Raw genomic sequence first — 17,539 nt, 5'->3', positions numbered from 1 at the left:
CAGGATTGTGTCGTGGCACAGATCTGGGGAAGGGTACCAAAATATTTCTGCATTGAAGGTCCCCAAGAACACAGTGGCCTCCATTCTTTAATGGAAGATGTCTGGAACCACCAAGACTCTTCCTAGAGTGGGCCACCCAGCCAAACTGAGCAATCGGGGGAGAAGGGCCTTGGTCAGGGAGGTGACCAAGAACCTGATGGTCATTCTGACAGAGCTCTAGAGTTCCTCTGTGGAGATGGGAGAACCTTCCAGAAAGACAACCATCTCTGCAGCACTCCACCAATCAGGCCTTTGTGGTAGACTGGCTAGACAGAAGACACTCCTCAACAAAAAGGCACATGACAGCCCGCTTGGAGTTTGCCAAAAGGCACCGAATGACTCTCAGACCATGAGAAACAAGATTCTCTGGTCTGATGAAACCAAGATTGAACTCTTTGGCCTGAATGCCAAGCTTCACATCTAGAGGAAACCTGGCACCATCCCTAAGGTGAAGCATGGTGGGGGCAACATCATACTGTGGGGGATGTTTTTCAGCAGCAGGGACTGGGAGACAAGTCTCTGAATGTCCTTGAGTGTCCCAGCCAGAGCCCGGACTTGAATGAATACCTCTGGAGAGACCTGAAAATAGCTGTACAGCGATGCTCCCCATCCAACCTGACGGAGCTTGAAAGGATCTGCAAAGAATAATGGGAAAAACTCCCCAAATACAGGGGTGCCAAGCTTGTAAGCATCATCCCAAAGAAAGACTTGATGCTGTAATCACTTTGCTTCAACAAAGTACTGAGTAAAGGGTCTGAATACTTATGTAAATTTGATATGTTTTTACATTTTTTATTAATTTGCTAAAATAAAACAGTTTTTGCATTGTTATTATGGGGTATTGTTTGTAGATTGAGGAGGGGGGAAATTATTTAATCAATTTTAGAAGGCAGTAAAGTAACAAAATGTAAAAGAAGGCAGTAATGTAACAAAATGTAAATTATATTTCCATTTTTAGTTTTAATAAATTAGCAAACATTTCTAAAAACATGTTTTTGCTTTGACATTATGGGATACAGTGTGTAGATTGATAAGGGGAGAAAAAACTATTTAATCAATTTTAGAGGCTGTAAAGTAACGAAATATGGAAAAAGTCAAGGGGTCTGAATACATTCTGAAGGCACTGTATATACACAAAAGCATGTAGACACCCCTTCAGCCACACCCATTGCTGACCGGTGTATAAAATAGAGCACACAGTCATGCAATCTCCATAGACAAACATTGACAGTAGAATGGCCTTACTGAAGAGCTCAGTGACTTTACGTGGCACCATCATAGGATGCCACCTTTCCAAAAAGTCAGTTTGTCAAATTTCTGCCCTGATAGAGCTGCCCCAGTCGACCATGAGTGCTGTTCTTGTGAAGTGGAAACGTCTAGGAGCAACAAGGGCTTAGCCAGGAAGTGCTAGGCCACACCAGCTCACAGAACGGAACCGCAGAGTGCATAAGCACATAAAAATTGTCTGTACTCAGTTGCACCACTCACTACCGAGTTCCAAAATGCATTCTGGAAGCAACGTCCGCACAAGAACTGTTCGTCGGGAGCTTCATGAAATTGGTTTCCATGGCCGAGCAGTCGCACACAAGAATAAGATCACCATGCACAATGCCAAGCGTCGGCTGGAGTGGTGTAAAGCTCGCCACCATTGGACTCAGTGAAAACGCGTTCTCTGGAGTGATGAATCACGCGTCACCATCTGGCAGTCTGGGATTGGCAGATGCCAGGAGAACACAACATGCCCCAATGCATAATGCCAAGTGTAAGGTTTGGTGGAGGAGGAATAATGGTCTGGGGCTGTTTTTCATGGTTAGGGCTAGGCCCCTTAGATTTAGTGAATGTAAATCTTAACGCTACAGCATAAAATAACATTCTAGACAATTCTGTGCTTCCAACTTTGTGGCAACAGTTTGGGGAAGGCCCTTTCCGGTTTCAGCATGAGAATGCCCCCGTGTACAAAGCGAGGTCCATACAGAAATGGTTTGACGAGATCAGTATGGAAGAACTTGACTGGCCTTGCCAGAGCCCTGACTTCAACCCCATCGAACACCTTTGGGATGAATTGGAACGCCGACTGCAAGCCAGACCTAATCGCCCAACATCCGTGCCAACCTCACTAATGCTCGTGGCTGAATGGAAGCAAGTCCCCGCAGCAATGTTACAACATCTAGTGGAAAGCCTTCCCAGAAGAGTGGAGACTGTTATAGCAGCAAAGGGGGGGGACCAACTCCATATAAATGCCCATGATTTTGGAATGAGATGTTCGACGAGCAGGTGTCCACATACTGTGTTATACACTAAATGACCAAAAGTAACACTAACAGTGCACTGTTCTTCCTATGGTGTATCCCTTACATTGCTGACCAGGTAGATCCCTCGTCCTCTTGAAGATGCTACTGGCTTAATGATCCAGGGGCCCTGGTCCTTGACGAAAGAACCTGGGATGAGGCAGAGAAGACGGGGAAGAGTGGCGTGCTGTGAGAAAGACTAGCGCAGAAACATGGTGGCTTATTGTGTTTACAGTAATGAGAGTCAATAGATGTTAACAGACAAGCAGGACTTACTACAGAACTCCTGGTACTCTGAGGGAAGCACAAAGGTCTGAGGGACGATGTGGAAGTTTTTAAAGCCGTGAGACTGCTGCATCCGCTGGATGTTTTTATACAGCCGATCTTTGCGCGTCAGTTCATATGACCTGGAAATGAACAAGGCCATTGACCTGTCAGCTCGAAATGCTTGAGTTCTCTACTGCTTGGATGCTGATAGAAATAAGCGCTTGTACAAACACAATGGCCACAAGACTACTCTGCCTGACAGTTTGATTCATTTCATGTTTTAGAAAGGCAAACAAACAAAATGTTTTCCTGTGAAAGCCAATAAACACAAGGTCGAATTGAAGGGGCTTAAACAAAGAAGCAGTGTGAATTTTTACATCAGGAACTGCAGCAGGCCAAAGTGACTCCACTCTGTGTACAGTTGGACACAGTCGTACCTGGGAAAGTGGTTGACCTTCTGGAAGTCTTGAAGGCTGCGTAGGAGGTAAGGCTTGAGGTGAGACCCCGTCCACATGAGGTTGAAGTCATTACTGTTTGGATGGATCTAAAAAACAGTCCTTCCAGTCAAGCTCAGATCTCAGTTATGTACTTCAGACTATTCAGAGGCAGTACTCACAGTAAGACCAAACAATACGCAAAGGCAGGGGAAATCGTTAAGAAAATTAAAGGACATCATAACAGGAAAAATATAGCCTGTTGAATACCACAGTTCCTGTTTGATATGCATCACATCTGACGGCTTGATAAAGATGGATCTGAGGCTTAGATCCGATACTCAGCCACTAATCTCTACCTTCAAATCATCTCAAAGGGAAGCCAGCTCACCAGCTATTTTAATCACAATCATAGTCATTTATATCTGTTTTGTTTTATTCATACCCTTCTGCGCTTCTTTGTGAAGAGGCAGGTTTGACATGGGCCAGCACTAACTGCTATGAGAAAGCCAGATGTTTGCAAGAGAGGGTTATTAAACTTTGGCTCTGGGATGATGTGGCAGACACTAGCATGCCTTTGATGATGGGTTTAGTGGGAGTCAAGTGGCATTGAAGTGAACAAAAAAATATGAATTAATAGTAAGTGCTTGGATGAAGCAATAATGGGGAGTGTGCTCTTGTGAAACAGGATCAACACTATACTTTGTCCGTGCGTGCATTTCCAGGCTTTAACAGACTGTCAGTCAGGAAAAAACAGACCTATCCCCTTACAACACATGACAGAGAGGAACATACAGTACCAGTCAAAAGTTTGGACACACCAACTCATTCAAGGGTTTTTCTTTATTTTTACTATTTTCTACATTGTAGAATAATAGAAAAGACATAAAAACGAATTAAATAACACATATGGAATCATGTAGTAACCAAAAGTGTTCAACTAATCAAAATATATTTTATATTTGAGATTTTTCAAAGTAGCCACCCTTTGCCTTGATGACAGCTTTGCACACACTTGACCAGCTTCAGGTAGACACCTGGAATGCATTTCAATTAACAGGTGTGCCTTGTTAAAAGTTAAATAGTGGATTTTTTTTTCCTTTGAGCCAATCAGTTGTGTTGTGAAAAGGTAGGGGTGATATACAGAAGATAGCCCTATTTGGTAAAAGAACAAGTCCATTTTACAGCAAGAACAGCTCAAATAAGCAAAGAGAAACGACAGTCCATCAATACTTTAAGGTCGATTCGGAAAATGTCAAGAACTCTGAAAGTTTCTTCAAGTGCAGTCACAAAAACCATCCAGCGCTTTGATGAAACTGGCTCGCATGAGGACCGCCACAGGAATGGAAGACCCAGAGTTAGCTCTGCTGCAGAGGATAAGGTCATTAGAGTTACCAGCTTCAGAAATTGCAGCCCAAAACAAATGCTTTACAGAGTTCAAGTAACAGACACATCTCAACATCAACTGTTGAGTGGAGACTGTGTAAATCAAGCCTTCATGGTCAAATTACTGCAAAGAAACCACGGACACCAATAAGAAGAGACTTGCTTGGTCCATGAAACACGAGCAATGGACATTAGACCGGTGGTAATCTGTCCTTTGGTCGGATGTTGGTTCCAACTGACGTGTCTTTGTGAGACGCAGAGGAGGTGAACTGATGATCTCCGCATGTGTGGTTCCCACCGTGAAGCATGGAGTAGGAGGTGTGATGATGTGGGGGTGTTTTGCTGGTGACACTGTCTGATTTATTTTGAATTCAAGGCACACTTAACCAGCATGGCTATCACAGCATTCTGCAGCGAAACACCATCCCATCTGGTCTGCGCTTTGTGGGACTATCATTTGTTTTTCAACAGGACAATGACCCAACACACCTCCAGGCTGCGTAAGGGCTATTTGACCAAGAAGGCGAGTGATGGAGTGCTGCATCAGATGACCTGGCTTCCACAATCACCCGACCTCAACCAAATTGAGGTGGTTTGGGATAAGTTGGACCGCAGAGTGAAGGAAAAGCAGCCAACAAGTGCTCAGCATATGTGGGAACTACTTCAAGACTGTTGGAAAAGCATTCCAGATGAAGATGGATGAGAGAATGCCAAGAGTGTGCAAAGCTCTCATCAAGGCAAAGGATGGCTACTTTGAAGAATATAAAATATATTTGATTTGTGTAAAACTTTGATGTAAAAAAATAGTCAAAATAAATAAAAATGTAGGTGTGTTCAAACTTTTGACTGGTACTGTATGTGCAAGTGAATCAGAATGAGATGTCTTGTAATACCTCATGGAATCCATGAGTGGTCAGTAAGCCACGAACCAGCCGGCTCTCCGTGCGCACAATCTTGAAGGCCAGGTTATACCGTTCTAAAGACAGAATATGAACATAACATTATCATTCAACAGAAATTAAAGGATTGGGCCAGGATATGAATTCAACAGAATTATATACTCTCATATCTTCAGAATGTTTCTTATGGACATCGTACCTCCAACAGAACGGATGTTTCCATCTTTAGAGACGATGGCTTCAGCAAAGAACACCAGGACTGGGATCTTCCTACTGAGGCCACTCCAGGCAATGCAAGGATGGTCCCTGATGAGACAGAAAAACAGATCAATAAAGTATTCTTACATTGAGAGGGTCATGCAGGGTCAAGCTACTCAAGAGTAGAGTTTATACTTTAAGCTCAAAAAATAACATATGGGTGACAAAATACCCATATAAAGTCCAATAAAACAAGAACCTAAATGAGAGGGAAGAGTATCTAAAACACGGCATACCATTAGCCTAAAGCTGTAAACCCTTTCCAACATGTCTTTAATGTCTCATTATGTTGAGTTTAGAGTCCTGATGATGCTACCCTTAGGGTGGTGGAACGCAATCTGACAAGGTGTTTACATTAGCGGAGCAGAGAGTGGTCGAGCCACACAGTCTCATGGATACTGAACAATAACAAACCTGTCAAGTAACAAACACTCTGGTAACATTGCACTGAAAATATCTGATTGGTTGGCTGTGTCTGGTTCTATCAGTGACCATGGTGGAGATAAGGGCCTCTTTACACAACACATACTAGTCCCAGGAAATATATTTTTGTAGTGTAAAGAGTCGGATCTAGATTCAAATCTCTGAGAGACATTTCTCCCACTACCACCGGAGATAGTGTGAGGCACATCTACGCCACTGAGTGCTATAGTGTAACGAAAATTGCTGCCCCACAACACATGTCCCTGCAAAAATTAACTTAATACCAGTAGACAGTATTTTTGGTCTGTTAGCCAAAACCTGTAGGATGTTGTTATTATGCCTGTGTATAAGACTGGGTTACACATTGATTTGTCTACATCACAGGAGCTTTACAACAACCGTATGCTCAGTCTCCTCCAAGGAATTCAGAGAACTTCATGTAGGTTCTGCTTCCTTTTTACAGTAAAAAGTATTTAAAAATATCCACACATTTCTGAATCGTTGCATTAATCAAGTGGGCAACATTGTGTGCAATATGATTTACTACATCCAAGGATAAAGTAAGGATAGTGTAAACAGAAAAGTTGCAAATGTGATGTTGAAGAGCGATAAATATTACTACACATATTTTACTAATGTAAATCCACACTTAAGATGGCATGCTGCTGGAGAAGAACTATCATACTTGACCATTCTAGATAAGGTTGGGTGCGGTAGTAAACAATACCTGCTCCTGGCTCAGGTATTTAGACATGTCAGAGATAACTGCCACTAGGATAGTGAGCTTTAATGAGATGTAATTGTTAGGCTAGTGCCCTGCAGCATCACCACCAGTAATAACCCAGTATCTACCTAATATAGGCTCAAGTCATAGGTGTCAAACTCAGTCCAATATTAAGCAAGCAGTGCCTAATTATGTAGGCCTATTGCATGTCTTGAGGGAGATTTGTCGGGCACTCAAGACACCTTACATAAATAATCAATTTTAGTCTCTGATGACCATGTATGAGAATGATCTAAGGTGCATTTGCAGATTAATTAGTTGCCAAAGAGTTTAGTAGCCTAATGAAATTTGAATTCAGGACTAGATGAAGACAAGACCGTGAACTTCTTGGCCTCTTCTGCTGTGGTAGTACATGTTCTATTTAAGGACATACTTGAGGTGCCAGGCTATTTAAGTGCAAAATTTATCACATTTATAGACACCAAATAAGCCAGGCTTAATTTAGATTGCATGGTAAGCTCTAGTTAACTAAGTTTAACCACATATTGACACTTTATACAGTATATTTAGATCATACAGGGATCTGTTCTTACAGTGTTTATTATTGTTGCATGGAATTACATACTAGAACTATTTGAATTGAATAGGATCTCAGTGGTGGCAATGAGTTTAAACATTGATCTGTGTATTTTTCTGTGTTACTTAGCACACTAATGTTGCTTTTTACAACTAGAAGGAAATGTAACAAAACCATTAGAAACACTTAATCAGCACAGCCACTTACTCTTGCTCGTCCTCTGAGGACTCTGAATCCTCTTTATCCCGGATCACAGTTGGCATTTCCACCACAGTGAAGGGGGAAGTACCTCCTGACGAAATCTGCTTTGAGTCAGGTATCTGGGGTTATGAAGGTGGGCATTTCCAGCTCTCACCGTCTACTGTTGAAATATCAGTCCAGTTAAAACACAGCATTTCATACTGAAGAATACACTGCTGTCTGGAATTGAGTTAACTTATATATCAATAATAACCATGCATAAATTAATATTATGAGGCCATATTAGCACTGCCCAGAAACAAGCTGAATCATAGACCGTCAAACACCTAGCCCTAACAATGTAAAATATGTTGTTTGTTGCTATTACAGCTAAAGCTAGCTATGTTACATAGTTATTACTAGCTCATGATACCAGCCAGCTAGGAACTTTCTGCAACATCTGAGATTGGTTAGCTACTTAGCTAACGTTAGCTAGATAGCTAAATTAGGTAATAAGGTTGGCACGTTAGCTACCTAGCTTTACTGTGGTTTGTAATACAAACTATATGTTTCATTGAGAGAGCAAGCTAACATTTAGGTTATAAATCATGACAGTCGTAAAACTACCATATAAACATACCCAAATCTTCAGCATAGGATAAACTTATGTATTCGAAGAACCACAGTTAGCTAGCTAGCCATCATAAAAAGTCTTCCTGTAGCTAGCCTAATTGTAACTACAACAACTGACTGGCAACCAATGGCGAGAGCATGCGCACTGTCCTCAAGCACGTGACGTTTTTGGCCGCACAACTTCCAATTTGTGATGAATTTCTATAATTCCAAATATGCATCGTAAAATAAAAATTCCAATGTTGTTATTGAGGGATAAAAACGGACTTGGGCATTCCAATGCCTGCAATGTACTACTGAATCGGGGCATTTGGTCAGAGAATGTCACACAGGGAATACTTTGGAATATTCAAGACGAATTACATTGTCTAGCATAGTATTAAAACAATTGATAAAGTAATATAATAGATTTTTGGTGTTTTAATTTTTATAGTAGGAATGTAAATCGTCGCCACTTCGTCTCCTGTGGCCGGGAGCACCAGGAGAGCGCCCACAGTCGCAACTGTGGTTTGTGTTGTAATGATTGGTGGAATGCGCGAAATAAGGCGGAACCTAAAAGCACCTTACCAGTCGAACGACCCATTGTGATGAATGGGACGATGATGAAGCCATCTTCTGAGCTCTATAATTGGCCAAATTGAATGTCCATATCAGCTAGTTATTGAGCGACAGTACAGTTCGCACAGTTCACACGGTATTCTCAATCTCCAAACATTGGCAATGTTTTTACAGACATGTTGACATTATATGTCTATTGATTTCGACTCGCTGATCACTGTCGTATCACTGTCGTAGAAGGTAAGTTAGACACATACATAATTTTGTTTGTATCGCGCTAGCAATGATGGTTGCTGTTGTAGCTAACGTTAGCTATAGTACCCACGACCATGGTGGTTCTTGCAACCTGACAGATACTGTAGCATTCACCCGAGCTGTAACAAGCAGAAGGAAGCTGTTATTTTCTTGTTCATTTTTGCAAAGTGCTATGCTGTCTGCCCCTTACTCTCAGCCAATGTGTCTGGCAGGTGCATCCCACAGAAGGCAAGGATGAGTCGTTTTCTGAATGTTCTGCGGAGTTGGTTGGTCATGGTGTCTGTCATTGCCATGGGAAACACCGTCCAGAGTTTCAGAGATCACAGCTTCCTCTCTGAGAAACTCTACACGGGGACACCAGAGTTTGGTGAGTAGTTTCTACATGGGATTGCAACACTCTCTAAAGCAGGCCATGACTGATCTTACCGTGCAAGGGTGGGTGTGGGTGCAGGATTTTGTTCCAACCTGTAGGATGTTATTATGCCTGTGTATAAGACTGGGTTACACATTGATTTGTCTACATCACAGGAGCTTTACAACAGCAGTATGCTCAGTCTCCTCCAAGGTGCAAGGAATTCATAGAACTTCATGTAGGTTATGCTTCCTTTTTACAGTAAATGGCCTCCAAGCAAGAACATTTGGAATCTGGACATTGTTGTCGTCAATTATCCGCTGCGCGTGCGCCATAGACATTCAGAACAAAACGTAAGATTTCCTGCATCCTTGCACTGTTGTCTGTTATTGCAACAGTGAGTGCATAAACTGTGATTTGTGTTCTGTGGGACTTATCTTAAATAGTTGTTGTCGCTTCATGTAGGCTCTATCACATCACCCTGTGGACATTTGTACTGGCTCTGGGACACTTCCTGTCTGAAGCCTTCATCTACAAAACGGCACCTCTGACCATTGGTGTTATGGCACCTCTCATTGTGGCGAGTAAGTACTGCAGCTCTATAATCCCATCTGATCAAATAGTGAGCTCGTTTTGTTAAAACCAGTAACAACAGTGTTAACAAATCATCAAACTACCAGGTACATAAGGTGCATCGCTCAACTAAATGTTTTGTCTGATGGAACTTGCTCAGAGCTTGTGCTGCTGGTGTCAGTTATTGCGGAGTAAACCCATTGCATCCTCTCACCTCTCCAGGTTTCTCTATCGTGGGAATGCTGATTGGGTTGCAGTGTGTTCCAGAGCATCAGGAAGAGGTGGGTGTACGGCAGAAGAAGCGGAACTGATTCCAAGCAGCAGAAAACTGTTTTAGCCCAACTCTAGAGAAAGCTGCGGGATAGTCTACTGCTTCTTGCCTTGAAGAATGAGTGGTATATTTACTGTATGTACACAAACACAAGAGTCCAATATGTGTGAAATTTTTAAGACTGGATATGCAATAAGTGGGATTTATTTTGCAGGTGACTTGTTCCTGTGCTACGTGATATGTACATGTGCTACAATATACTATGGTTTTTATGGCTACAGCTGTTTCACTCTTACACTGAAAATTGAACAGCGATTGTCTGTCAATGTTTCATGATGTGCAATAATGCATAAATGTAGAGATGATTTATGTATTAATTATGGTTTGATTGTGTGATAGGGCATGGGACTTGTGGATTTTGACATCTGTCATTCACAGTACTTTAATGGAGGATCTCAACATTGGGCCTTTTGTATTGCTTTCTAAACTGCTCTGTGTGATTTCTGTATGTTACTGGATTGTGTCTATGGTGTAACATGTCCATGAATAAAATAACAGAGCATTTTTCTCAATTTAAAAAATAAAAAAACTTTTAGTTCACCAGATTACCAGGTGCAATTGTTCACAGTATCTGAGAATTTGTCCAAACAATGTCTACAAACAGTTTTAAAAAACTATGATTGTTCTTCATTAGAGTATGACAAGCATTTTAAAATTGCATCACCATTTGTACAGTACCAGTCAAAAGTTTGGACACTTACTCATTCCGGGGTTTTTCTTTATTTTTACTATTTTCTGCATTTTACAATAATAGTGAATGCATCAAAATTATGACAGAACACATGAAATCATGTAACAAAAGTGTTAAATAGTTTTTAGATTTCCACCATTTGCTTTGACAGCTTTGCATGCTCTTAAACAGCTTCACCTGGAATGCTTTTCCAACAGTCTTAAAGGAGTTCCCACATGCTGAGCACTTGTTGGCTGCTTTTCCTTCACTCTGTGGTCCAACTCATCCCAAACCATCTCAATTTGGTTGAGGTCGGGTGATTGTGGAAGCCAGGTCATCTGATGCAGCAATCCATCACTCTCCTTCTTGGTCAAATAGCCCTTACGCAGCCTTGAGGTGTGTTGGGTCATTGTCCTGTTGAAAAACAAATGATAGTCCCACTAAGTGCAAACCAGATGGGATAGCGTGTCGCTGTAGAATGCTGTGGTAGCCATGCTGGTTAAGTGTGCCTTGAATTCAAAATAAATCAGACGGTGTCACCAGCGAAGCACCATCACACCACCACCTCCATGCTTCACGGTGGGAACCTCACATGTGGAGATCATCCATTCACCTACTCTGCGTCTCACAAAGGCACGTCGGTTGGAATGAAAAATCTCAAATTTGGACTCTTCAGACCAAAGGACAGATTCCACCAGTCTAATGTCCATTGCTTGTGTTTCTTGGCCCACGCAAGTCTTTTCTTATTATTGGGGTCCTTTAGTAGTGGTTTCTTTTCAGCAATTCAACTATGAAGGCCTGATTCACACAGTCTCCTCTGAACAGTTGATGTTGAGATGTGTCTGTTACTTGAACTCTTTGAAGCATTTATTTCGGCTGCAATTTCTGAGGTTGGTAACTCTAATGAACTTATCCTCTGCAGCAGAGATAACTCTGGGCCTTCCTTTCCTTTGGCGGTCCTCGTGAGAACCAATTTCGTCATAAAGCTTGATGGTTTTTGTGACTGCACTTGAAGAAACTTTGAAAGTTCTTGAAGTAATCATGGACTGTAATTTCTCTTTGTTTATTTGAGCTGTTCTTGCCATAATATGGACTTGTTCTTTTACCAAATAGGGCTATCTTCTGTATACCCCCCTACCTTTTCACAACACAACTGATTGGCTCAAACGCATTAAGAATGGAAGAAATTCCACAAATTCACTTTTCAGTAGGCACACCTGTTAATTGAAATGCATTCCAGGTGACTACCTCATGAAGCTGGTTGAGAGAATGCCAAGAGTGTGCAAAGCTGTCATCAAGGCAAAGGATGGCTACTTTGAAGAATCTCAAATATGAAATATATTTTGATTTGTTTAACACTTTTTTGGTTACTACATGATTCCATATGTGTTATTTCATAGCTTTTGTGTCTTCACAATTATTCTACAATGTAGAAAATAGTCAAACTAAAGAAAAACCCTTGAATGAGTAGGTGTGTCCAAACGTTTGACTGGTACTGTATGTACAATGATTATACAAAACAATATACTGTATCATTTGAGTGAAAAACACTTCTTATAAGATTACACAATCATTAAAAAATAAAAATCACTGGACAACTTCTAACCGCAACACATCAAGTCAAATAAGCAGATGAAAAAGGTTTCTCAGTAACAAAACTACAGGTCAAAATAATAATATACTTTAGAAAATACAACACTAGCCTACTTCCAAAAAGTCCATTGGATTGTCTCTCACCACACTAATGATTTTTGCTCACATTCTGTTATCATTGTGTTCCTTTAAAGGCTATTTAACAAGTCAATGCAGATAAATATTAAATAGAATAGTCCTAAAGTTCTAAGAATGTGGTTAAAAAGGTTGAGTCCTTATGAGACATACTCAGATGCACAGTATCAAACATATTCACCATTATCAGCAGTATTTGTTACTTTTATTTATTATTTCATACTTATCTATTTTTTACTTAACATGTATTTTTCTTAAAACTGCATTGTTGGTTAAGGTCTTGTAAGTAAGCATTTCACTGTAAGGTCTACCTGGTCTACCTGTTGTATTTGGCCGCATGTGACAAATACAATTTGATTTGATTTACTAGGTGAGTTGGCTTGACTGGATCGGCTCGGCCCTCTGAACAGACTTCCATTCAACCGAAACCACTGAATCTGTAGTCTAATTTTAACCTAACGTTAACAAATTCCAAAAATAGAACAGTTACAATAATACTTTCTGTTCCAGTATGGTATTGGTCAGATAACAGGAAACAAATAGCACAGTTTGAATATTGCTCATATCAAAATGCACAGACATCAACATTTATTATATTTAGATTGGAGACATTTAAAGCTAGAGAAACCACAATGAAAATATTAACCATTCATAGTGTACTCTCAAAAAGTGACAGTTAAATATGAATTATCAGCACAAAAAAATATAAATACCCTTGGTTGTGCTTGATAATCAAACCAGTTATCTTCTGACAAGTAATTTGCTGTAGAGGGAGAACCTGTGTGATTCCAAGTGTATGATGGGATTTCTTTCTTTTCACACCCGTTCAACTGGATTTCCTCCTTATACTTTGATGTCCTTCAGTGTAGCTGGCTGTGAGAGGCCTTCCTGTGGGTGACCTGCCTGTTTCTGTCAAATCAAAACATTACTATTAGAAATCAGATTTTCCTAAAGATGTTCCAATATTATATTATGTATTGTTACTACATGTTAAAACTTTAAATTGTGTTATTTCAATTGAGGTGGAGCTTAAAAACAACAGAACATCTTCTTATTGGGTCTCATTATACCATAACATTGTTAAATACTCCTTTCTGATTGGCTTGAAGGACATTCTAGAGTGTGCATTATTTCCCTTTATAAACTGGGTGGTCGAACCCTGAATGCTGATTGTCTGAAAGCCTTGGTATATGAGACCGTATACCAGGGATATGACAAAACATTTATTTTTACTGTTCTAATTACTTTGTAACCAGTTTATAATAGCAATAAGGTACCTTTGAGGTTTGTGGTATATGGCCAACATACCTTGGCTAAGGGCTGTATTCAGGCACTCCGTGTTGCATCAAGCGTAAGAACAACCCTTAGCCATGGTATATTGGCCATATACCACACCCCCTCGGGCCTTGTTTCTTAAATAACGCACTGTATGTTTGTATGGTAGAATTCAATGGCTATAGTTAATTTTGACATGTTTTTGAAAGCAAAAGTTAAATTGAAAACAGTATTGGTATTGTTCAGTGGTGTAAAAGACTTAAGTAAAAAAAAATACTTGAAATACTATAAGTAGTTTTTATGGGTATCTGTACTTTACTATTTATATTGACCACTTTTACTTCACTACATTCCTAAAGAAAATTATGTACTTTTTACTCCATTAATTTTCATTGACACCCAAAAGTACTTCTTACATTTTGAATGCTTGGCAGGACAGGAAAATGGTCCAATTCACACACTTATCAAGAGAACACGTGGCCATCCCTACTGCCTCTGATCTGGTGGACTCACTAAACACAAATGCATAATGTGTAAATTATTTCTGAGTGTTGGAGTGTGCCCCTGACTATCTGTCAATTTTATAAACAAGAAAATGGTGCCATCTGCTTTGCTTAATATAAGGAATTTGAATAGATTTATACTTTTACTTTTGATTCTTAAGTATATTTTAGCAATTACATTTACTTTTGATACTTAAATATGTTTATAACCAAATACTTTTAGACTTTTACTCAAGCAGTATTTTACTGGGTGACTTTCACTTTTACTTGAGTAACATAAATACAAAAATAAGCTAGCAAGTCTCTTTGTTTTGTTACCATGGCAACTACTGTAGCTATCTTGTAAATTTGCAAGCTACTTCAGTGGATGTTGAACACATTTCTACTTGCAAATGAACACAATGTTAGTGGCAAATGTGTTAAATTATAGCATGGTATAATCAACTCAGGCCCCTATGCATTATCTGAAAAACAATACATATTCGTAAATTAAGCATAAATAAGACACAAACTGGCATTTGCGTTTGTTTCCCAAACGTTTTATAGTCCCGTAACCCCTTAAACATTCTCTAGCACCAGGGTCAGCGCACTCTCAAATGTTGTTTTTTGCCATCATTGTAAGCCTGCCACACACACACACACACACTAAACAATATATTTATTAAAAATGAGTGTGAGTTTTTGTCAAACCAGGCTTGTGGGAAGTAACAAAGAGCTCTTATAGGACCAGGGCACAAATAATAATAATCAATACTAAATTATATATTTATTAAACATAAGGAGGCGTGTGAGTTTTTGTCACAACCAGGCTTGTGGGAAGTGACAAAGAGCTCTCATAGGACCAGGGCACAAATAATAATATAATAATAATCAATAATTTTGCTCTTTATTTAGCCATTTTACATATAAAACCTTATTTGCTCATCAACAATAGTGAACAACTCACCACAGCTTAATGAGACGGGTGTGCTTGAAAGGATGCACATACCTCTGCAATGTTGGGTTGTATTGGAGAGAGTCTCAGCCTTAAATCATTTTCCACACACAGTCTGTGCCTGTATTTAGTTTTCATGCTAGTGAGGCCCGAGAATCCACTCTCACATAGGTAAGTTTTTGCAAAGGGCATCAGTGTCTTAACAGCCTGATTTGCCAAGGCAAGAAACTCTGAGCACGGCCCTATCCAGAAATCTGAAAAACTTCAAATATTCACAGAATTGCTTGTTGCAATTTCAATGAGGATCTCTTGTTCAGATATCGGTAAGTGGACTGGAGGCAGGGCATGAAGGGAATAACGAATCCAGTTATTTGTGTCGTCCGTTTCTGGAAAGTACCTGCGTAATTGCGCATCCAACTCACTCAGGTGCTTCGCTATATCACATTTGACATTGTCCGTAAGCTTGAGTTCATTTGCACACAAAAAATCATACAATGATGGAAAGTCCTGTGTATTGTCCTTGTTATTACAGACAGAAAAGAGCTCCAACTTCTTAATCATAGCCTGAATTTTGTCCCGCACATTGAATATAGTTGCAGAGAGTCCCAGTAATCCTATATTCAGATCATTCGGGCGAGAAAAAACATCACCCAGATAGGCCAGTCCTGTGAAAAACTCGTCATCATGCAAGCGGTCAGACAAGGGGAAATTATGGTCACAAAAGAAAACTTCAAGCTCGTCTCTCAATTTAAAAAAAAAGTGTCAATACTTTTCCCCTTGATAACCAGCCCACTTCTGCATGTTGTAAAAGCTTTACATGGTCGCTGCCCATATCATCGCATAATGCAGAAAATACACGAGAGTTCAGGGGCCTTGCTTTTACAAAGTTAACCATTTTCATTGTCGTGTCCAAAACGTCTTTCAAGCTGTCAGGCATTCCCTTGGCAGCAAGAGCCTCTCAGTGGATGCTGCAGTGTACATAAGTGGCATCGGGAGCAATAGCTTGCACGTGCGTTACCACTCCACTATGTCTCCCTCTCATGGCTTTTGCGCCATCATTACAGATACCAACACATCTTGACCACCAAAGTCCATTTGATGTCACAAAGCTGTCCAGTACTTTAAAAATATCCTCTCCTGTTGTCCTGGTTTCCAGTGGTTTGCAGAAGATGATGTTTTCCTTAATTGACCCCCCATAAATGTAACGGACATATACCAGGAGCTGTGCCAGGCCCGCCATGTCTGTTGACTCATCCAGCTGTAACGCATATAATTCACTGGCTTGTATGCGAAACAGTAATTGTTTCAGAACATCTCCTGCCATGTCACTGATGCGTCGTGAAACAGTGTTGTTTGATGAAGGCATTGTCTGTATAGTTTTTTTTGCCTTTTCCCCCAGCATTGTCCCAGCCATATCCGCGGCAGCAGGAAGAATTAAGTCCTCCACAATAGTATGGGGCTTGCCTGTCCTAGCCACTCGGTAGCTCACCATATAAGACACTTCTAGCCCCTTCGTATTAATGGTATCTGTGGCTTTTATACATGTCTTACTTCTCAGAAGTCATCTTTATTCTCATTCAAAAAACTCCAGTGGCTTATTTTTCTAATTGTCATGTTTCGTTTCTAAATGTCTGCGCAAGAGTGAAGGTTTCCCACGAGAGAGTAGCGGTTAATGTGATTAGATGTTAATTATTAGACTATGCTACCTGTATTTGACATTGTGTTGGAGGTGAAACGAGGCTACTCAGGCGAGAAAAAAACCTCACCCAAATGTATAGCCTCTTTGGAAAATATAAATGTACTGTGTGAAAATGTGAAGAAAAATTGTTATTATATATTTTTTTAAATGTGATTCACATTTTATTTGCCGTTCCCCCGACGGCATTGCCCATTTAGGAATACCTGTACTAGAATATACGAGTATTGCTGTCATCAAAACAATATATGTTTCATGCAAGAAGCACATCAATCCACAATTTACAGGTAATGTATACAATTTAAAGGTAATTATCTTCTTTCTCTGGAAGACAGAAACAGCTGATTGATCTGCTAACCGTTTTTGTAAGGTACCAAAACATTTCCTCTGGGGTTTATTAGCTTCACTTAAAAAACTGAACTGGAAGTGAAAAGGTCTGTGCTATGCAATAAACAAAAGGGTGATTATTTTTCCAATGAGCTCATATAGTAGGGCTTTGCTTTGAGAAGGATGATCAACCGAAGCACAAATAGTTCAAAGCACTAATATTACACTC

At 40.2% G+C, this 17,539-nt stretch overlaps 3 protein-coding genes across 8 annotated transcripts in view; 1 reads left to right on the top strand and 2 right to left on the bottom strand.

Annotated features, from left to right (window-relative positions):
- Positions 1-8,536, bottom strand: part of ttll5 (tubulin tyrosine ligase-like family, member 5) — a 94,511-nt gene extending 85,975 nt beyond the window's left edge. For 2 of the 4 annotated variants that reach the window (XM_021574390.2, XM_021574393.2), the window contains exons 1-7: positions 8,116-8,536; positions 7,503-7,656; positions 5,513-5,619; positions 5,308-5,390; positions 3,032-3,138; positions 2,604-2,734; positions 2,395-2,477 (exon numbers count right to left, since the gene is read on the bottom strand). In XM_021574390.2, coding sequence (XP_021430065.2) covers positions 2,395-2,477; positions 2,604-2,734; positions 3,032-3,138; positions 5,308-5,390; positions 5,513-5,619; positions 7,503-7,558 — 567 coding nt within the window. In that variant the 5' untranslated portion in view covers positions 7,559-7,656; positions 8,116-8,536. The remainder of the gene's footprint in view (positions 1-2,394; positions 2,478-2,603; positions 2,735-3,031; positions 3,139-5,307; positions 5,391-5,512; positions 5,620-7,502; positions 7,657-8,115) is intronic. The other 2 variants (XM_021574391.2, XM_021574392.2) reach the window with 2 other exon arrangements.
- A 158-nt stretch (positions 8,537-8,694) lies between these two features.
- Positions 8,695-10,740, top strand: erg28 (ergosterol biosynthesis 28 homolog). Of its 2 annotated transcripts, XM_036954869.1 has the most exons (6): positions 8,695-8,906; positions 9,134-9,288; positions 9,536-9,626; positions 9,739-9,857; positions 10,069-10,127; positions 10,332-10,740. In XM_036954869.1, the coding sequence occupies exons 2-6, from the start codon at positions 9,156-9,158 to the stop codon at positions 10,353-10,355; spliced, it is 426 nt and encodes a 141-aa protein (XP_036810764.1). In that variant the 5' UTR covers positions 8,695-8,906; positions 9,134-9,155; the 3' UTR covers positions 10,356-10,740. The 2 variants fall into 2 exon arrangements, with proteins under 2 accessions (XP_036810764.1, XP_021430071.1); XM_021574396.2 differs by having other exon boundaries at positions 8,711-8,906; positions 10,069-10,740.
- A 2,310-nt stretch (positions 10,741-13,050) lies between these two features.
- The window catches only part of LOC110497918 (feline leukemia virus subgroup C receptor-related protein 2), a 30,281-nt gene continuing 25,792 nt past the window's right edge, over positions 13,051-17,539 (bottom strand). For both annotated transcript variants that reach the window (XM_021574388.2, XM_021574389.2), the window contains one exon: positions 13,051-13,484. Coding sequence is in view for 1 of the 2 variants with exons in the window: in XM_021574389.2 (XP_021430064.2) it covers positions 13,419-13,484 (66 nt within the window). In the remaining variant the exon portion in view is untranslated. The remainder of the gene's footprint in view (positions 13,485-17,539) is intronic.

The sequence above is a fragment of the Oncorhynchus mykiss genome, chromosome 19 (genome assembly GCF_013265735.2).
Source record: "Oncorhynchus mykiss isolate Arlee chromosome 19, USDA_OmykA_1.1, whole genome shotgun sequence".
In the NCBI taxonomy this organism is placed as follows: Eukaryota; Metazoa; Chordata; class Actinopteri; order Salmoniformes; family Salmonidae; genus Oncorhynchus; species Oncorhynchus mykiss.
The sequence above is the reverse complement of the archived record's forward strand: the minus strand, read 5'-3'. Positions and strand labels throughout refer to the sequence as shown.